Genomic DNA, 20,035 nt, shown 5'->3' with positions numbered 1-20,035 from the left:
GATCCTTGTCCCCAGAGAGAGGGACTCCTTTCCTTCAGTAGAACCTCCTAAAGCCAGATGGTGGGCCACAGTCCTCTTCTTTCTAGCCCTACCACTCTTGCTCATTTGCTGACCAGGAAGACTCAATATTCAAACCTATTGTCCTCTGACTAGCTATCTCTCTTGAGGATTGCTGAAAGCACAAGAGGGAGCCTCCAGGGCTCATTAAATGTGTGCATGATCACAGACATTGCTTCCTCACCAGGAAAATGAGGAGCAAAAATGGTTACAGGTTTCGTGGGATCACTAGGAAAAATGTGATTTATCAACCTTAAGAAGTAGAAATAGGAATAGAAATAACCATCATCATCATCGTGCTCATTTCTGCTTCTTTTCCCTTTCCTCTACCCCACCCAGGGTAAACCAAGCCTCAGGTCACCTGGACGCATAATGGCCATGCCCTGGACACCCAACATGTGAATGTGCGGAATGGGGAGCAGGATTCCATCCTCTTCATCCGCTCAGCTCAGAGAAATGATTCAGGACACTATGAGCTCAGCGTTCGACTCGATGACCTGGAAGCCAAAGCTGAGATTGACATCTTGGTGATCGGTATGGATAAACAAAAGTCACTACTTGAGCACTGCAGCATCCCCGGTCCAGGGAGGGGTCAGACTGATCATGGGGGAAGCAGCAGGGAGATGTGATCTTTGTGTCTCTGGGTTTGTGAGCCAAGGAAATGGGTGCCATGGTAGGGATGAGCAGCCATGGAAAGGGTGTGGGTCCAAGTACCACCTGGCCTTTCAGAGAGACCTGCCCCCCCAAAAAGCATCAAGTTGTTGGACGTGTGGGGCTTCAATGCTGCCCTGGAGTGGACACCCCCGGAGGACACTGGCAACACAGAGTTACTGGGCTACACGGTGCAAAAAGCAGATCGGAAGACGGGGGGTGAGTGAGGCTGACAGCAGGGTGGGAGAGGTCTTGGGGGCTCCCTTCAGAGGACCAGAGTGGGGAGGATGGTAGCATGGTGTAATCGGGAAGACAGTTGGACATAAAATGTGGAGAGACTTGGGGATGAATCCCAGTTAATACCTTTACTTACTATTTGTATGACCATGGGCAAGGCAATGCACATATGTTTCAGTTTTCTTATTTGTAAATTGGGAATATTATTGCTTTCACTATCAAATTTCTAGAGTTAATATGAGGAAGCTGATTATAAACCACTCTGTAAATGCAAATGGTTATTATCTTAGACTAGTCTCTGGAGTGTGGGGAGGAGAGACTGATTTGAGGCGCAAGCATTTTGACTTAAAATACTGAGACCAGTTGTTCTCCTACTTAGTAGCATTTAAGAACTTCCCACTGCCTAAAAATAAAGGATAAATTCCTGACTGGCTCTCTACAATCTGACCTCAGCCCACCTGCCCAACCTCATTTCATACTATTACTACCACTAATAATAGCTAGAATTTATAAAGCACTTTGAGGCTTACAAACACACACACACACACACACACACACACACACACACACACACACACACACACCCTTTCCTGCTCATCTCTTTTGATTCTCATCACAATCCTGGGAAGTCGATACTACCTGAGACTAACCAAGGTGAAATGTCTTCCACAGGATCACACAGCCAGTGAGTGTCTGAGACAGAATATGAATGTGGATCTTTCTGAGTCAAATTCAGTATTCTATCACTGCACCAGCTGCCTTCCCCCCTTCATGTCTACAATAATTTTATCTTCCATGTTTACTAGTCCAGCCCCTGGACTTTCTCTGTCCCTGGCTCCCATTTAGTGTTCCCATTCTGCCCACTCTCCTCTTCATGGCTTTGTTTAAAATAATCCTCTATGTGTAGAATGAATTCTCTCTCCCTACTCACAACCCCTACCCCTATCTCTATCAAGTGAAGTTCTTCCCACGTTTCAAGGTCAAATGCAGATGCCATCTCCTGGGTGAAGCTTTCCCTTCCCTTCCTACCCCCCAGTGAAAGTGATCTGGTCCCACTCAGGTCTATAATAGCATTCTGCCGACATCTCTCTCCTTTGCACTTATCTGATGAAATCTATCTTCTTACAGTTATTTGCGTACTGGTCTTTCCGTATCCATTGGATTTTATGTTCCTTGAGAGTCAGACCTAAGTCATATCTTGTATCTGTCATTTAGAGTGCTGCATTTGCACATTGGGGGACTTAACAAAAGTTTTATTGAATTTGATTCTATGTCCAAAGGAGCAATGTCCCCTTGGGAGGCCAAATAGTTATTTCAGAGATATGCAGCTCTAAGTACGTTGGGGTCTTTTCATTGACTGGGTTGATATTTTTAAAAATAACCTTAATGGGGGCCACTAAGGTCATTGACCTTAAAAGGTGGATTTCTGAAGATAGTTAAACATCATTCGGAGCCCAGTTGTCTTGGGGTCCAAAGTGTGCTGAGGCCCGTTAGTAGGTTCTGAAAGCAGTTTCTAATGGGGGAGGCGTTCTCATGATTGGCGTGTGTCACCTTCAGAGAATTTTAGGATTTGCAGTTGGAGGGGACGTCAAGGATCATGTTATCAACACCCCTAATTTTGCAGATGAATGAGGCTCAAGGCAGGGAATTAACTGGCTCAAGGTCACAAAACTAAGTTGTACAGGGGATTGCTCAGAATGATAGAAAGCCAGAGCTAAAGGCAACCTTGGGAATCATTGAATGCGAAGCCCTCAGTTTACAGATGAGGATGCTGAGGGCTTAGGAGACACAGTGCCCTTCCCAAGCTCTCCTGCCCACAACACCATCTGCATTCATTTAGTTCTGGTTTTTGTTAAGACTTAGTGGCACAATTATCTGCCTGAGCCCAGAATGGCTGCTGCCCTGTATGGCAGAAGGTGGAAGCTCAAGGAAGGCAGGCTAGCTAGCAGTAGCATCAGCTTGAGCAGAACAAAATATAAGGAAAGTGACTTTTTTTTTTTTTTTTTTTTTTTTTTTTTTTTTTTTTTTTTGCTGAGGCAATTGGGGTTAAGCGACTTGCCCAGGGTCACACAGCCAGGACGTGTTAAGTGTCTGAGATCACATTTGAACTCAGGTCCTCCTGACTTCAGGGCTGCTGCTCTATCTACTACACCATCTAGCTACCCTAAAAGTGACTATCTTTTTAGAACAACGAAAAAAAATCAGTGCTCTCTCAGATCACCCCAAATGACAGTAGCTCATGTACTTACAAAACAGCTCACTATCTGATTTTATTTCTCTTATCTTTGGTGTCCGATTTCCTCTACCTCTCTCCCTATCTCTAGCTTCCTGTAAATTGCTCACACCCTCCCTTTCAAAGACCCCAGGAACTGGGGGTCTTGTCTCAGAGCTCTAAGGAAACAGAGGAAGGGACAGAGAGGTTGGATGTAGGACCTCTGACTCTCTGACCCCTTCCTTTCCTTTGCTCCTCCTCCCTCTTGCCCCCAATTCCAGCAGGATTTTAACCTGGGAACCTGCCTAGCCCCTCGCATCAAAACTCACCAAAGAAGTCACTTAGTTGAAATTCTCCAGCCCTCAACTTCCCCATCTGCAATATAGGGATAATATGTCCGAGTGTGTGTAGGGATAATAATCCTTACTTTACCTATTTTTATTCTTTTTTAAAAATCTTACTTATTGTCAGTAGCATCACTGTAAGCTGGAATGAGATCATACATGTGAAAGTGTCTTCGGGATTTCTGTTATTCCAAGGGAGTGGAAGGAGCGACCAGGGCTCCGTCCAGTGGCTCCAGCTTCCTGGGATTTTGAACCTTTTTTTCATTCCATTCCCATCTTCCCTCATCAGATACTGTTAGCAAGAAAGAAGGAGTCCAAGAGAGAGACTTCTCAGAAGCCCCCAAGTTTACCCACCCCCTGGCAGACCACACGACCACTCCTGGCTACAGCACCCAGCTGTTCTGCTCCGTCCGAGCCACCCCCAAGGTGAGGCGCTCACATGGGAAGGGAATGGGGCATGAGGAGGGGGAAGACACAAGATGCTAGCTGGGACTCGCCAGCAGGGGGCTCCCCAGCTTCTCTCCCCCCTCCCCATATCCCTTTTTACTCCTACCCTTCCAGCCCAAGATTATCTGGATGAAAAACAAGATGGACATCCAGGGTAACCCCAAGTACCGGGCTCTCAGCGAGCAAGGCATCTGCTCCCTGGAGATCCGGAAGCCCAGCCCGTTTGATGCAGGTGTTTACACCTGCAAGGCCATCAATGCCCTGGGCGAGGCGTCAGTGGATTGTCGGCTGGACGTGAAAGGTGAAGGATTCAGTGGGAAAGTAGGGGTGGGGGTGGGGGAGTGGGAGCAGTTCCCCCCCCCCCCCCCGCGGATGTTAAAGTTGGGACAGGTCTATTTTTTTGTGGGGGGGGAGTCCCACTCTATCACCCTGGAGATGAATCAAGCTAAGAACATCCAAAAGCTAGGACAAGAAGGGAGGGCAGCAGGAGGAAGCAGTCAGATGTGAGATGTGGGGGTGAGGTTCCGTGAGGGGTAGCGGCCCCTCCCACCCTGGAGTAGTTGGACAAGCCCAGAGGGAGGAGGGAGTGCCCTCTTCCAGCATCCAGAAGCTCAGGGGCATTGACACCTCCCCAGGGGGCTTCTCCCCTTCCCCCCCCCAGACCCACATCCTACAGGTTTCTGACTAGGGGAATCTCTTACAGCTTCTGCCACACACTGAGGAATTCTGGAGGTTTCCCACTCAAATGGTAAGCGAGGAGCTTTTAGTAAGGTGATGGTCTGGGGAGCTTTCTGTGGGACAGAGAAATCCTGAGATCAGCAGGAAAGGGAGGAGGGGAAGGAAGATGGGACTGGAGGAGGCTGGGGTGGGAGTGGGGGAGGACTGGCCGAGATTGCTCTAGGAAGAGATATAGGCACTGGGGAGAATGGTGGATTTGGCTTGGGGAGGCCCTGAGTTCAAATCTAGATTCAGACACGCTGTGTGTCCCTAGGCAAGTCCCTTTACTTGTTTGCTTTGAATTCCCTATTTGTAAAATAAGGATCATAATAGTGCCTACCTTTCAAGATTGTTGGGAGGGTCAAATATTGGTAAAATGCTTTGCAAACCTTGAAAATCGATGTAAATGCTACTTAATGTGACTTTGGGCATCAGGGGAGTGGTGATTCCAATACTGGAGGGGTAGTAAGGTTAAATGGAAAGAATATGATACTGGTGGCTAAAGGAATCTAGTTTCAGCTCTAGCACAAACTTTCAGTGTTATTTTGCCCTGGAAGGAGGAACTTGGGGAGCATGCTAATCCATTCTCCCTCCCTCCCATTTTTGAGTAGAGAAGAGTTTTTGTTGCTTTTGAGTCGTTTTCCAGTCATGTACGACTCTTTATAACCCCATTTTGGGTTTTCTTGGCAAAGATACTGGGGTAGTTGGCCATTCCCTTCTCCAGCTCATTTTACAGATGAGGAAACTGAGGTCAGTAGAGTTGAGTGACTGTCCAGGGTCACACGGTTAGTGTCTGGGGCCATATTTGAACTTAGGGAGATGAGATTCCAGGCCCATCACTGAATCAGCTAGCTGGACTTTTGTGAACTAGACATACTCACCAAAACCTATCTAATTAGGGCCATGTAGAAAAAAGTGAGTCAATATGTGAATTCAGGTCCTCATTAAATATTTTGCCACTTCCCCACCCTATCTCTTAACTCAATTTGACAAGTCACCATTTTTTCTGGACCTTGGTTTCATGCATTTTAAGATGGAGGTGGCAATCCTTATGTGGTATTCCATGGAGAAAGTAATGCTGCCTAGATTTGAGGGATGGGAGGAGAGGTGGAAATAAGTTAACGCTTAGGTTCAGGAGTTTGGGAGAGGAAAACCTGATATAAGAAGGGAGTGGAGATACCATGGGCTTTCCCCCCTTCCTTTGGAGGAGGAGCTCTGCACCTCATGGACTGAGGAGTCTTTATCTCTTCTAGATGCTGCTGGAGCTTCCATCGGGGCAAGTCGGGATCTTCAGGCCAGGAGACCCTTTATCTGCATACACAATGGCTGGTAGCTCAGCTCCTTTCTCCTCTCAGGAGGCAGGAGAGCTGGTCTCAGTGGACCGCCAGGGAGAATGAGCTGGCTATCCAGAGCTTCAAAGACCAGCTTTGAAAAGCAGGGGTCCTTGAATAAAGACATGTGTATGGTGTCACTCCAGAGGGATTATTTTGAAAGGGGGGTTGGTGCTGGTGAAAGGGGTTACTTTATTCTAGGTTGTGGTTCTGAGAGGTCTGTTTAGATGTATCACCAGGAGCCCTTACCAAGACCACCACCACTACACACACCATACGCACTGAAGGTTTGTAGATTGGTCACTGTGGAGTTTGGAGTGCGTCACTACAAGTGTGTGCCTTGGAAGATGCTCCAAATGTATCATGCCATGATGGGGGCAGGGATTATTCTGAATATGGTACTGGGAAGACAGTTCGCTTGAGTATGTCATGTAAGTTTTAGGATCCCATTTAGTGCAGGGGAAGAGCATTCAGTAACCTACCTCCTATTAACTCCAAGCTCCATCAGCTGATCTGACGCACAAGGAGCTACCTACTCCTGCCAGTGTCATGCCTCCAAAGCACCCTCCACCACCCCCATCCCACATCCCACCAGCTCTCTTAATCTGAGCTCTCTTGTTCCCACCACCCTGAGTCAACTAGGACTATGATTCTATCTTGTTTTCATGATCCTTTATTGGTCAGTCTTCTTCCCCAGTCTGGGAGCCAATGGGGTGATTCCACATTGAGGAAAGCTGAGGCAAATCGATGGGGATCTGACCTAGAACCAGGATTCAAACTCAGCCTGACTTCCTCTCTCTCAGCAATCACCTTGTCACTATTTCATCCCAGGATGCCTTTGGGGTATAGTACAAAACCAAAATAGAACAGCTAGGCTCATCAATTCACCTTTTTTAAAGGCCTTTCTCTTCCCATTTAAATGGTATTAAATACTTCTCACTCCGCTTTTGAGACTGAGCAGGGCAACTCCGCATGTGGGTGAGCACTGGGCACATTCACAGCAGGGGCTATGTTTCCTACATTCACTTCCACCTCATGCTGGCAGATGAGCTCCATTTATTAACTCTTCCTCATACATCTCCCAGGATGGTACCAGTGATGTCTTGGCACCTGTGCCCTGTTCACCCCTCCTATGGGTTCCAGCCCTAGTTTCAGAATTCCAGTCTTTCTGAAAGAAATTATTTCTTCCCTAAATTGAGGTGACAGAGTTCCAGCTGGCCTTCCCCAGTCTGAGTGGACTCGTCCCCAATGTGTCTGTGTATCTTAACTCCTCTTTAGGTCTCTGGTTTCTTGTAGGAAGATTAGAGAAGTTTGGGGCTAGATGGGGGAACCAATGCTACCTTCTGGTGGAGTGTTCCAGCACTAATCAGGGACACCATCTCTGCCCTACCTCCCCCCAGGGTCCACAAAATACTACTTCTCCTGGAAACCACCTGGCCCTAGCTCTTGGCAGTATCCTGGGAGTTAGTAGTTTCTACATCATCTCCATATGTAGGATTATACCTGCTGGGGCAGTCAGAGTAGGTACCGGCACTGCCTAGAGTATAACATCCTTAAACCAGGATGACAGATATTGGTCTCCTTTGCTCTCTCTAACCATCTTTTTGTCCTCCACAGTACGGAAGGGAGGAAGGAAGGAAGGAAAGGTCTCTCTCCTTCTTGTCAACTATCCCATCTCAACTCAGAAATTCTATCCTATCCTCCTCCAAGCCATAACATGAAAATCTGAGGGTCTCTATAACGCCCGGATCCAGATCTTCTTGTGTTTCCATCTGAAGGGCTCTCATATTTGCCTCAATTTATTTCACATGGGGCACTGATATTGACTGGAAGAAAAAGGGACTCTCATCTTGCCTCCTTCCTTCTCCATATTAAACCCAATCCCATTCACTTTCACAGGCATCCCCCTTTTTTTTCTAAATTCACCCCATGACCACCCAGATCATATGGGGATAACAAGAAGATGGTCTAAAGCTCTAGATTTCACTTCAGGGCCCTCTACTCATATCCCACAGCACTGCCAAGGAAACTATGGGCAGACAAGGACTGGGATTTGCAGAAGGGAGTAGAGGAGACACTGTGGTACCCCAATGGAGAGGGGTGCAGATGGGAGTAGGAAAGTTGAGGTGCAGGAAGGTTCAGGGTCTAATTATCCAGCTTCTCCTCGGGGGGATCGTCATCATCAGATGGGGGCATTGCCCGGCATCGGAAATGCTGGTTCCAGATCTGCAGGAAGGTGGTCCGAAATTTCTGGATACGGAAGGCGTAGACGATGGGGTTCATGGCTGAGTTACCGTGAGTGAGGAAGATGGCAATGTAGGTGAGGATGCTGGGTTTTTGGCAGTCTGGGCAGAAAAGGGTGATGCAGTTGAGTATGTGTAGAGGCAGCCAGCTGAGGGCAAAGAGGAAGAGGATGAGGGCCAGGGACTTGGCAATCTTCAGCTCCTTCCCATAGTACTTCTGGGGGTCCCCTGAGGAGCCCGACACCTTCTTGTTGAGTTGCTTACGGATCAGGTAGAAGACCTCCAAGTAGATGAGGACCATGAGCAGCAGAGGCGGGAGCACCCAGACAAAAAAGTTGAAGTACACCATGTATTCCATACTGATGACCTTCTCAAATTCACACTTAATCACCAAGTCACCCAGGCTGCCATTGGCCTCCTTTTTCAGTTTTTCCAGGTTATTCCAGCCAAACATGGGTGTCAAGCCTACAAGGAAGGAGAGCAGCCAGCAGCCTGCAATGGCCACTGATGCCCTCCTCGGGGTCACCACCATCTTGTACCTGAGGGCAAGGAAGACAGAATTGTGAAGTTCCCCTCCCCTCCAAGGCAAATCCCAGCCCCAGCCCCCAAATTCTCCAAGGGATCTAGAAGGAACTCCTCCTCCCTTCCATTCCCTGCCTTGAACTATGAAGTGTGCTGATTTCACATTCTCAGCAGACCTCAGCCCATTCACACCAAGGGCAAGAACTCTTAAGTTGGAACGAATCTAACAAGTTATCTAGTGTACCCCTAAAACCTAAGGAAAATTAGCTCCTTTGTGTTTCTAGAGCTGATGTGAAATTGAGAAGCTAGGGTGAGATTTTAAAACAAAAAACTAGGGTTTGAGTGATCCATGCTATACTGACTGAACCAACATATAATTTTTTTTAAAATCTCCTCAGTCTTGTGGACAGATTTTATCAGAAAATGACCAGAGTAGTTCCCTGTCTGTGCCATTCCTCTTAGGAGTTCCTCTCTCCGTGCAAAGACTATAGCTATGGAAAATTAATTATAGGGGAATATCTCCTTCCAGGAAGGATCTCAAAGCCCTTAAGGACCAGTCCAACACTCCTCTAGATTAAAGGGGAGCTGTTAAACATTGGGCTTTCATCCATTCCTCCCATCCCTGGCAAGTTGTTGGTAATTAAGCAATTAACCGAACCTCAACTAACTGACTCAAATCCCAAAGCTCTTCTGTGGGTCCTCTCTACCATAGCCTTGGTATCCCAGGAAATCCTCCCCATCAAAGAGATCAGACCTTCCTCAAAATGATGCTACAGGTAACATTTACCTTTAATGTTCCTGCCTTTTGTCATGTAGATCTGCTTCTTGGAAGACTTAAATTTGAATTCCGAGAGCCATTTGTAATCGGTGTGCTTGGATTCTAAAAGGACCTACTGCAATATCTCCAATACCTCATCATGGTATAGAGGTGGCCCTGGGTTCTCAAAGGCCATCCCAATGGATCATACACTTTGAAAGTTTCTATCATACTAGAAAAGCTTCAAAAAATATTATGTGTACTTTTGGCAGCCCAGCCAAGCAAGGAGGAAATCGCCCATGAAACAAAGAAAAATATAAATGGCTGTTAGCCCTGTTCAGGCCCCTTTCAGTTTGTGCCAGAGGAAGGGCAATTTTTAGACCATCTCTAAACATGAACTTAACCACCCTAAATGTGAGAGCCTTGACCAATGATGGATAACTGGTCATACTGCTAAAGAAACTGAATGATATTCATCTTCATAGTCTCAATATAAATGAAACTAGAAGATAAAAGGAAGTTGCTACTAGATAGAAAGATGGCTCATAGGCTCGCCTTTGACGAATAAAAGAGTTGACAGAACAGATTTCTATCATTCACTAAAAGGTGATAAGAAACATCATTTCTCAAGACTTTGGTCATCTCTTCTTGAAATGTTTATAAAAGTATTTATAAAAATGCCATTATGAAGACCAGTTTCTGTTGCAGAAAATGAGGAAATAGAAATAGAAATATAAGACCTGGAGAAAATTCTCTAAATTAAATCACCATACAATACTCAGTGACTCTAGTGCAAAGGTGACCAAAGGGAAAGATTCCCAAAAATTGTGGTTCAGGAAGAAAATACAAGAGAGGCTGATGGCTTGTAGGCTACACAGAAGATTCGTGCCTAATTATCGCAAATACATTCTTTAAGAAAAGATTGCAAATTTGCCGGATAGCAAACACCCATCAAAAAAACACTAAGTTGGTCATATTTTACCTGATTCATTACTGGTGTGGGAATCATTCCTGAATCAGCTGACTATGTACAGTCAGAATACTGACTCAGAGAAAAGATCAAAACAACTCTAAAAGATTAAAAATTGGAAAAAATTATATGGCAGACAATTAAAGCAACTCCAATGTAATCTACTTAAATGAGCTCTGGATAACAAAAAAATGATTACGGGGTGAAGAAATTGGCATCAATACAGATTAGAACAATTTCCTGAGAAAGTTTAACCAATGTAAGTCAATTGTCATAAGTAAGAGATTAAAGGAGCTAGCACACATCTGAGATCTCTGAGCCACTCAGAGAAGTTCAGCAGCCAAGGAAAGTGGTTTAGAATATAAGCATTTCCCAAAAGTCTTATAGAGAACAGTGAGAAGGCAGTGTTAGGAAGAAACAAGTTTACAAAAAAAGCTTGTCTAAAGAGACAACTAGGTAATGTCTCAAGGGTTTTAAAGATGAAACTGAAAAAGGAACAATAAATAGATGAAAAATGAAAAAGATCTGGATAGATTTTTATAACAAAGTCTTTCCATCCATTAAGACAGTAAAGCTATATGTGAATTCTTAACAATACAGTCTCATGTGTACTGTGTGAAAAAAATAAAAATGGTGCTTACGAAGACAAAAACATGAAGAGCAGCCAATTTGGACATAGTTTACCTAGAGAAGGGGCAGCTAGGCCTGGAGTCAGAAAGAATTATCTTCCTAAGTTCAAATCTGGCCTCAGACACTTTCTAGTTTATGACCATAATGAAGTCACTTAGTCTAGTTTGTCTCAGTTTCCTCATCTATTACATGATCTAGAGTAGGAAATGACAAATGACTGTATCTTTGCCCAGAAAACCCCAAATGTGTTCATGAAGAGTCAGACAAGACTGAAATGAGTGAATAAAATAAAAACTACAGAACGTCTATGCTGTAAGTGATCCAATCTTGAGGGGGCTGAGGATTTCATTCTCAAGATATATACTGTTATCAAAAGAAATCAATGGAAAGAATATCAATCAGCTGACATGTTTATTTCTACAAAATTGTTATAAGGACAATCTATACTCACACTATGTATTCTTACACTGAGAATACCTTTGATGATAGGAAAAAATATTCATTAATAATAAAGACTACATCTTTATAGACACATAACTGACTGAAAACTATGGGATCAGAGGATCCCATTGTGCTCACTGTTGGTTGATTATAAAAAGCATTTAATTAGATTAATTATGCGAGTAGTAGATTAAAATGCTCCATTAAAGGTTATCCTCCAACAAGCTATAGCCCACACATGTGTCAACATCTCACAAGATTCCCTGAAAGACATAACAACAGAGAAAACAGTGATATCCCTTGATTACTCATATTGAGCAAGATATAAAATAGCAAGACCCATGCTCACCAAAGATGGTTTTCCACTGTCGTAGAGGATGTCTAATGAGTGCATATTGAAGGTGGATTCCTTATAGATGGTGAAGAACTCCAAATGCTCCTGTTTGCTGATTGTGCAAATTGCATCGAGCCCCCAAATATTGTAGAATCTCCTAAATGGGTTCCATAATTATATAAGAGTTCAGTTCAACTATCCACATAGGAAAAACCAACTGGATCAAGAAGGACTATTATATGGTAGCTGGAGGGATAACTCAAAGATCTAATCCATCAGTACAGATACATTTCAGTTGGACAAAAAGTTGGGCTCAGAACTGAATAGGAGGAGGAGACAGGACTGGATTGCCTTTGGAGAATTAAATAGTTATTTTAATGATCTGAAGATTCTCCCTAACTCAAAGGCCTATCTTTGTTAATATGCACATTTTCCCAATGATGTTGTATGGCTGCAATTCTTAGAACACTACAGAACCTGAAGAATTGAAGTTGAGGTTGGGCATGGAGGCATATGCTTGGAATTCCAAAGACAAGGGGGCTGAGACAAGTGGATCTCTTGAGCTCAGGAGTTCTGAGCTGCAGAGGGCTGTGTAAATCAGGTGTCCACATTAAATTTGGTACTTCTCTGGGAGATGGAAAGGAGTGGCAGATGATGGAGATGGCCAAAGAAGTTGGAAGTGGAACAGATTAAGCTCTTAGGGCTACTAAATTTAGGCCATAAGTAACCCCTACACTTTTAGCCTGGGCAAGATAGGAAACTCAGTCATAAATTCATTGAACTTGAAGATTATCTAAATGGCAAATATATAAGCATGTGATATTCACAAACACACTACAATATATTACAAAGGTGGAATTGTAATAGAAAAGGAGCATAAAGGATGTCAGCAATGAAGGAGATGTTGTGACAGGGAGGAAAAAAGATTTGACAGATTGCAGGAGAACATGGACAAGAATCCCAGAGATACGGATAAACTATAATCTGAGCCACAAAAGGAAGCACCCATTTGCTAATTTAGGAGACATCAGTTTGCTGAAGTATCTAAGAATTGGCTCCAGGCAAGGCACAGTCCCTCTGAAGAACTCTTGTTTTCTCCTTCATAAAACAAGGGGGTGGAAATAGATGAACCTACTGAAAAATGAATCACCAATAATGGAATTTCAAGTCCCAAGGTATATACCTTGGTGTGGGAGGTGTTTTATGCACACACGGCCTCCTTTCAGATCGACCACTTGGGCACCAGCCCATCCTCCACATATACAACAGGGGACAGTGCCAATTGCCAGGGCATTCCTCCCACACGCCCCCCCACCTCTTCCAGAGAGACTGCTGAGGCAGGCTGTCTTTGCACTCTGCCTGGTTGTGTTTTTCCAATGCAGCACCAGAGATGGACTATAGCCACAGAGCCCTAGGCATGGAAGGCATGGAAGAAATGGGGAGTCCAACTGAGCCCATTTCATCCTGCTCTCTCTGCAGGCTTCTTTCTTACTTTAAAAACATGAACAAGACTACCTCTAAAAAGAGGCAGTGTGGGAAGAAATACAGCTTAAATGTCAGGAGACCTACATTTGAATCCTCCTCTGCTACTACTAGCCTTGAACATGTCACCTCACCTCTAAAAGTCTTATTTCTAAGGAGAGAAGACTTCATCTTCATGAATTCAAATCTGACCTCAGATACCTACTAGCTGTGTGATCCTGGGAAAGTCATTCACCCTTGTCTATGGTTCCTTCCAGTGCTAAGTCTTATGATCCTATATGCCTCTGTCTCTCCCAAACTCCATCCTTTTCCTCCAGAATAAGATTTCTCCTTTTTGAAGTCTTTTTTTCTTGGTAAGGCAGGAATAAGAGAAGAAATAAGTAGCTTTATTTATAACACAGAATGTAGAAAACAGAAGGGAACTCAAGAAATCATTTCATCCAACTCCTCCACTTTATAGATGGGGGAAACTGAGGAATAATCTATAAATTTTCCATATTTTATTTGTTAGAATAGACTCTTTGTCACCCAAGTTTAGAAAAAAAGCCTCGAAAATCATCCACACTATCCTCTTCCTTTAAAGTAAAGTATAACTAGCTATGTCTCTTGTTTCCATTTAAGTATATACTGCAAAAGAAATTAATTTACTCTTTCAGGGCATTAACTACACAGTTTTTTTTTAATTTTAGTATTTTATAAGCCTCAACCTGGTCCTCTGCCTATAGCTCCCAGTGACTACCAAACACCCTAAAAGCATTCATCAGATGCAACTAAATGATGAAACTGAAGCTGAAAAATGTGTCTTGTTACTTCTCTCTGAGGATCTCAAAACCCTTTCCAAATATTCTCTTTTCTAAGTAGGTGAAAGGAGTGGAAAATCTAGACCTTTATAGATCTAGAGATTCTGTTATATGCAGAAGCCTAGACCCGAAAAATGTTAGCTTACTGTCAAAGGAGAGTTGCTGGAAGACAGCCCTTTACCATCAGCACGAAGACTGAGGGCAGAGAGAAATGGGAACATTCCCCTGCCTCTTCACCTTCCTCCCACCCAGTACCTCTGCCCAGGGCCTGTTTAGGGGAGGGCTCTCTCTCCAGGGACTGAGCCTGGAGCATGGGTAAGCTGACCCATGATTCAGGTGATTAGAGTATCAGCTCTGATCTGTTTTTCTTGCTATTTTTTCCTTGAGTGGGAAAAGGTCCAAATGACACAGGACCCCTGGCCAGGGTGGGACAGGTTCTCATGGGAAGGAGGTGGAGACACATCTCTCTCTACTCGTGGGAAACAGGAGCAAGCTTAGAAATTGTTCTGAACAGAAGGTGGGGCATTCTGGCCCCACAGCTCCACAAAGACCTTTTCTTTCCATTCCTCACCATCCCCTTCTCCAAACTTCCTCCTCTCCTGAGGCTGGATGAAAAGGCCATGTCTACATGAACACAAGGAGAAAAGCACAACTCTATCTCCCCAACTGATGTTTGTTATGTCGCCACTAAACATGCATTCCCTTGAAAAAATAGGAATCTCTGCCATTAACAAAGTCACTAGCCCCTTAGAATAAATGAATTGATGAGATGCTTTATTTAGAGCCTAAAGGATGATTGGGAAGTACCTAAATGGGGAAAGGTGGGACACCAAAGACAGACTTATCTACTCCCTAATTTGGTCCAGGAAGAATCACACATGGGCAAGAAGGTATTTACTTCCTGAAAAAAATACCAGGGTGACTGCAAGGGAAGGAGTCTTTATCCATAGAGGGAAAAGCAAGAAAACCCCCTTCCTAGGGGATGTGGGCCCTGAAGAACTGAATGGATAGAGAGAAAGAAGAATTTTATTAAGCTGGATGAGTGAGGCATTCCAGACATACATTACAGTGGAAGCGAAGGCTCAGAGATGAGAGGATTGAAAAAAAAATAAAGTGGGGAAGGGGCATTTAGTAGAGAGACTACTAAAAATCAAGGAAAGTGTCCCAACTCCTAGTCACTTTCAGCCTATGATTGTCTGTGGTTCTCCTTTCTCAGAACAGCAGTCCACTTTGGGTTGTACACAGTGATAACCGGTTTTAATCGGTCCCCTGGATATTTACTAGTCCATATGTTAGTATACCTAGTAATTACAGTAATATAGTCAGAAGGCCAGGGTTAAATACTGATTCTGCCATTTGCTAGTATTGTGTAGTAGGACTCATGGGCAGCTCAGTGGTGCAGTGGATAGAGCTCAGGGCTTGCAGTCAGAAAGATCTGAGTTCAAATACATTCTTAGAGACTTATTAGACCTAGATTTGATATCAGAGCTTCCTTTGAGCTCTATGGGGTAGCCATCATGGGACTAAAAATAAACAGGTCCTGAAATAAGACTGAAGAATAACTCAATTCTGAGAAGGCTTCCCTGACCCTCAGACATGTTAATGATAATTCCCAAAATTATATATCATGTCACAGTTTACAAGATGGACAAGAACCTTAGGGGGAGAGATGTTAAAGAGTATAAACTTGTCACCCCTATTTCACAAGTAAGGAGATTATTGTTTAAAAACTGATTTGCTCTTGGCTACATAACCAGCAAGTCATGAAGCCACTGACTGCTAGTTTGTTACCCACTTCTCAATATTGCCTCCTTCTTCCCCAGTAAGGAAGATGCTGGAAGCTCCTTAGGGCAGGGATCCAGTCCTCTGTTCCTTGGTAGAATGTTCACCTTTTTTCTGTATACTCCTAGCATAGTGCCTGGAATACAGTAGGTGATTAATAAATGTCTGCCCATAGTTTGATTGTATCATCTACAAGAATTGGCCTGGGGGTACAGAGTTGGGCATCAAGATGCTGAAGTAGGCAATTCCTCTATAGCCAAGCAGGAAGCCGGTGCCAGAGCTCTGCTGGAGAATTCCACTCTCCGGACTCCTAATCAGCTTTTTCTGCAAGCCCACCATTGAATCAATTCATAAGCATTCATGCTTGTCGTGTAACTTTTCCCCTTAAGAGATCTAAGGAGGGAGAGATCACTTCCAGCTGAGGCAAGAGTCTTCATGGAGAAGACAGTATTGGACACAGGATCTTAAAAGGAAGAGAAGGATTTCAACAGGCATGAACTGAGTTCTTTCCATTACATTGGGCTCAATGATTATGAGATTATGATTATGTGTCTCACAAGGGCAGTGTGGTATAATGAATAGTGACCTCAGACACAGAAAGATCTGAATTCAAATCCAGACTCTGACAGGCATTGGATAAGTCACAATCTCCCAGTGCTCTATTTTCTCAGAGACAATTTCAAAGCAGATATCCATCTCCATGATAGAGGGAATGTCCTCATGAGTTCCATTCCCTAGGGAAGTCACAGGTTGGGTTCAGTTAAGTGTCTCACACAGAAGTTGTTCTTGCTGTCAGAAATGAATCCTTCCCTTATCCCTGACTTGTACACGGAGTCCAAAAGAGCAATCACTCATCATGCAAGCCCATTAGAGATCTGAAGGCTGGGATTGAGTCCCTCTTTCCCTCCTCAACTCCATTCTCCACTCCTTGAGCTCTGTCAAAGACAGAGTCATTCAGGGTTCTTATCTCTGGGACTTTGCCAATGCTTTTGGCTTTCTTGGGAGTTGGGCACCAAACTGAACAGAGGCTTAAACAAAAGAATGTGGAAAAAGACCAGTGAGCTATTTCTGGCTGGGCCTCCTGGGGCTAGCTGTACCTTGGCGGTGGGGGGGAGGGGAAAGGACCACAGATGTTCCTAAACTCAAAAGGTTCAGAAACTTGATTTCTGCAGTGATCAGGTGGGGGTGGGGAAATCATGCTAGTCAAACTTGTAAGAGATTAATAGAACACATCCAATGCACTCATCAAATAGATGCAAAGTGGTAGAATGGAAAAAGTGAGACACTTTAGCCAGGAGAACTGGGTTGGAATCTCTGCTCCACCATTTGTTAGCTCAGACAAGTCCCATCCCTGTCCGAGCCTCAATTTCCTCATCTGTAAAATAACTTAATTGGTCTCAGTAATCCTAGTTTCCTTCCAGCTCTGGCAACATATGGTTCTGTAACACTCACCAATGGTCAATATTGGGTACTCTTTTCTCATGGGTGGGGCTACTCCAGAGCACTAGATCTATTATTACATAGTTGCTGGGTGAGCATAAAATTAGAGTAACAAGAATCGAATTCTCTTAAAGTATGTATCTATCAATCTAAGGTAACAATATCAGTGTTTAATTCAGAAAGTACCAAAAGTTTCAGTGCAAATTTAAGCTTTAAGGGATTAAAAGTGCATTAAGACTTTTGGGACACTGTATGCTATCTAAAATACAGAATAAATGTAATAATGGTAACAAACAATCAGTGAATTATTTAAGCTAATAATAATGAGCTCATTACATGTCAGGTACTGCACTAAGTTTTGGGGGTGCAGAAGAAAAGTAATACAAGGTCCCCAGCCTTGTGAACTCACATTTTGATGTCAAAACCATGTATATACAGGATAGATAAATACACATATGTAATCACATATTTCTTTATATACACATAAACATATACATTTTATATATATATATATACATGTGTGTATATACATACACAAATACACACAAGTATTAAGTACCTACTATGTGCCAGGCACTATGTTAAACACTGGGAAAAGAAATAAGGGCAAAATATACACATATACATTCATACATAATATGTATGTGGGTAACATGGATGTGTGTGAAAATGAAGACAATTTCAGAGCAAAGACACTAGTATTCAGGGAGTGATGGGTGATGGGTGAGAAACCAGAAAAGGCCTCTGGAGAAAATGAGATTTCAGTTGAGTCCAAGAAAAACAGGAAGCAGAAGTGAGGAGAGAAAGCATTTCAGACATTGGACACAGCCAATGGAAAGCCATGAAGTGAAAGAGATCAAGTATCATGTTCAAGGAACCGCAATAAGACCGGTACTGCTGGATCACAGAGTAAATAGATAGGAGTTCAGGGTAAGACTGGCCAGGCCAAAAAGGGATTTTACATCTGAACTTGGAGGCAATGGGAAGCCACTAAATTTATTTAAATAACTCTTTGACAGTGCTGAAGTCACATCATTCAGATATATACCAATCCACTTCTCTAGGTTCCAAAAGAATACTCAACCTTCTGTTTGACTCCTTCAAAATAATTCTGAGACAGAATGGTCCAATGAAAAGCATGATGGACTTTGGAGTTTAAAAGAGTTCAGATCCTGACTCTACCCCAATGCTTTATCTATCCCTTTCGTTCTCATTTGTTTTCAATTATAGTTAATAAGTCAACAAATATTAATTTAGCACCTACTATGTATGCCAGGTTTACATAGAATGTCAAGCACAGGGAGTAAAGCCTGTTCCTGATCTCAAGGAGTTCACAATCTAACTTGTGGAATGTGGGAGATGTAGATCAGGACATTTTAAACTTTTTCCACTTGTGACCCCATTTCATACCCAAGAAATTTTTATGGGGAAGCTAGGTGGCGCAGTGGATAGAGCACCAGCCCTGAAGTCAGGAGGACCTGAGTTCAAGTTTGGTCTCAGACACTTAACACTTCCTGGTTGTGTGACCCTGGGCAAGTCACTTAACCCCAATTGCCCTGGCCAAAAAAAAGAAAAAAGAAATTTTTATGTAACCCTTGGTATATAAGTTTATAAAATGTATTCAAATAAAACATTTACTGATAATAAATCATAATTTCACAACCCTCACATTTGGAAACACAATTTAAGCAGCTTTGATGCAGATGATGGCTGAGATTCCTCTCCAGCTTTAAAATCTAATGATCCTTTGATTCAAGGGGTATCAGAGCTGGAGAGGACCCCAACTGTAATCTAGTCCAGGTCCACCCTTTAAATGGGAGAGGGAAAACATAGAACTAGAAAGGAGAAGAAACTTGGCTAAAACCACATAACTCACAAGTGGATGGCAGGGTAAGGATTATTCTCCAGTTATGACTTCCAATTGATCCACCTTTTCTCTGTGCTCCATGGGGCCTTTCACTTCAATAGATTTTCCTCAAATGTTAACAAGTTCATTTTTCATCGATTGTATTCCAGGCTGGCTGTTTTCTGGTGATAGACAGAGGGGCCTTCAGCCTTCAGATCACATTATAAGATGGTGCAGCTGCTGCTGTCTGGAGATAGCTACTCCCCAGGTATAGATAGATGCTGGCTCTAAACCAAAGGACAATACTTCCTGACCTGGTATTTGTGTTGTACTTGAAAGGCCTGAAATCATGTGGAACAAGGATGAAACAATCTGTTTGGCCTCAGAGGGTAATACTAAAATCAATGAGTAGCTTTGCCAGCAGTGCCTTTACTGGGTCTGTATCCCAAGGAAATCATAAAGGAGGAAAAAGGATCCACATATGCAAAAATGTTTGTCCCAGCTCTTTTTGTATTAGCAAAGTGGGAAATGAATAGATACCCAATAATTGGGGAATGGCTGAACAAGTTGTGGTACATGAAGGTAATGGAATATTATTTTTAAAAATGATGAACAAGCTGATTTTACAAAGTCCTGGAAAGATTTACATAAATTGACACTGAGTGAATCAAGCAGAACCAGGAAGACATTGTGCACAGTAACATCAAGAATGTGCGATGATTAACTATGAAAAACTTGTTTCTTCTCAGTGGTTCAGTGATCCAAGGCAATCCCAATAAATTTTGGCTAGAA

At 43.3% G+C, this 20,035-nt stretch overlaps 2 protein-coding genes across 7 annotated transcripts in view; one reads left to right on the top strand and one right to left on the bottom strand.

The window, feature by feature from the left end:
• The window catches only part of MYBPH (myosin binding protein H), a 10,593-nt gene extending 4,457 nt beyond the window's left edge, over window positions 1-6,136 (top strand). The window contains 6 exon segments of the mRNA XM_074264664.1: window positions 334-591; window positions 787-927; window positions 3,758-3,927; window positions 4,063-4,249; window positions 4,652-4,696; window positions 5,919-6,136. Of these exon segments, the coding sequence (XP_074120765.1) occupies window positions 334-591; window positions 787-927; window positions 3,758-3,927; window positions 4,063-4,249; window positions 4,652-4,668 (773 nt within the window). The 3' untranslated portion in view covers window positions 4,669-4,696; window positions 5,919-6,136.
• A 517-nt stretch (window positions 6,137-6,653) lies between these two features.
• ADORA1 (adenosine A1 receptor) overlaps window positions 6,654-20,035 on the bottom strand; it is a 113,775-nt gene continuing 100,393 nt past the window's right edge. For 5 of the 6 annotated variants that reach the window (XM_074308860.1, XM_074308861.1, XM_074308856.1 and 2 more), the window contains one exon: window positions 6,654-8,778. In XM_074308860.1, coding sequence (XP_074164961.1) covers window positions 8,142-8,778 — 637 coding nt within the window. In that variant the 3' untranslated portion in view covers window positions 6,654-8,141. Of the gene's footprint in view, window positions 8,779-11,908; window positions 12,051-20,035 lie in introns of those variants that run through there. The other variant, XM_074308862.1, reaches the window with a different exon arrangement.

The sequence above is a fragment of the Sminthopsis crassicaudata genome, chromosome 4 (genome assembly GCF_048593235.1).
Source record: "Sminthopsis crassicaudata isolate SCR6 chromosome 4, ASM4859323v1, whole genome shotgun sequence".
Lineage (NCBI taxonomy): Eukaryota > Metazoa > Chordata > Mammalia > Dasyuromorphia > Dasyuridae > Sminthopsis > Sminthopsis crassicaudata.
The sequence above is the reverse complement of the archived record's forward strand: the minus strand, read 5'-3'. Positions and strand labels throughout refer to the sequence as shown.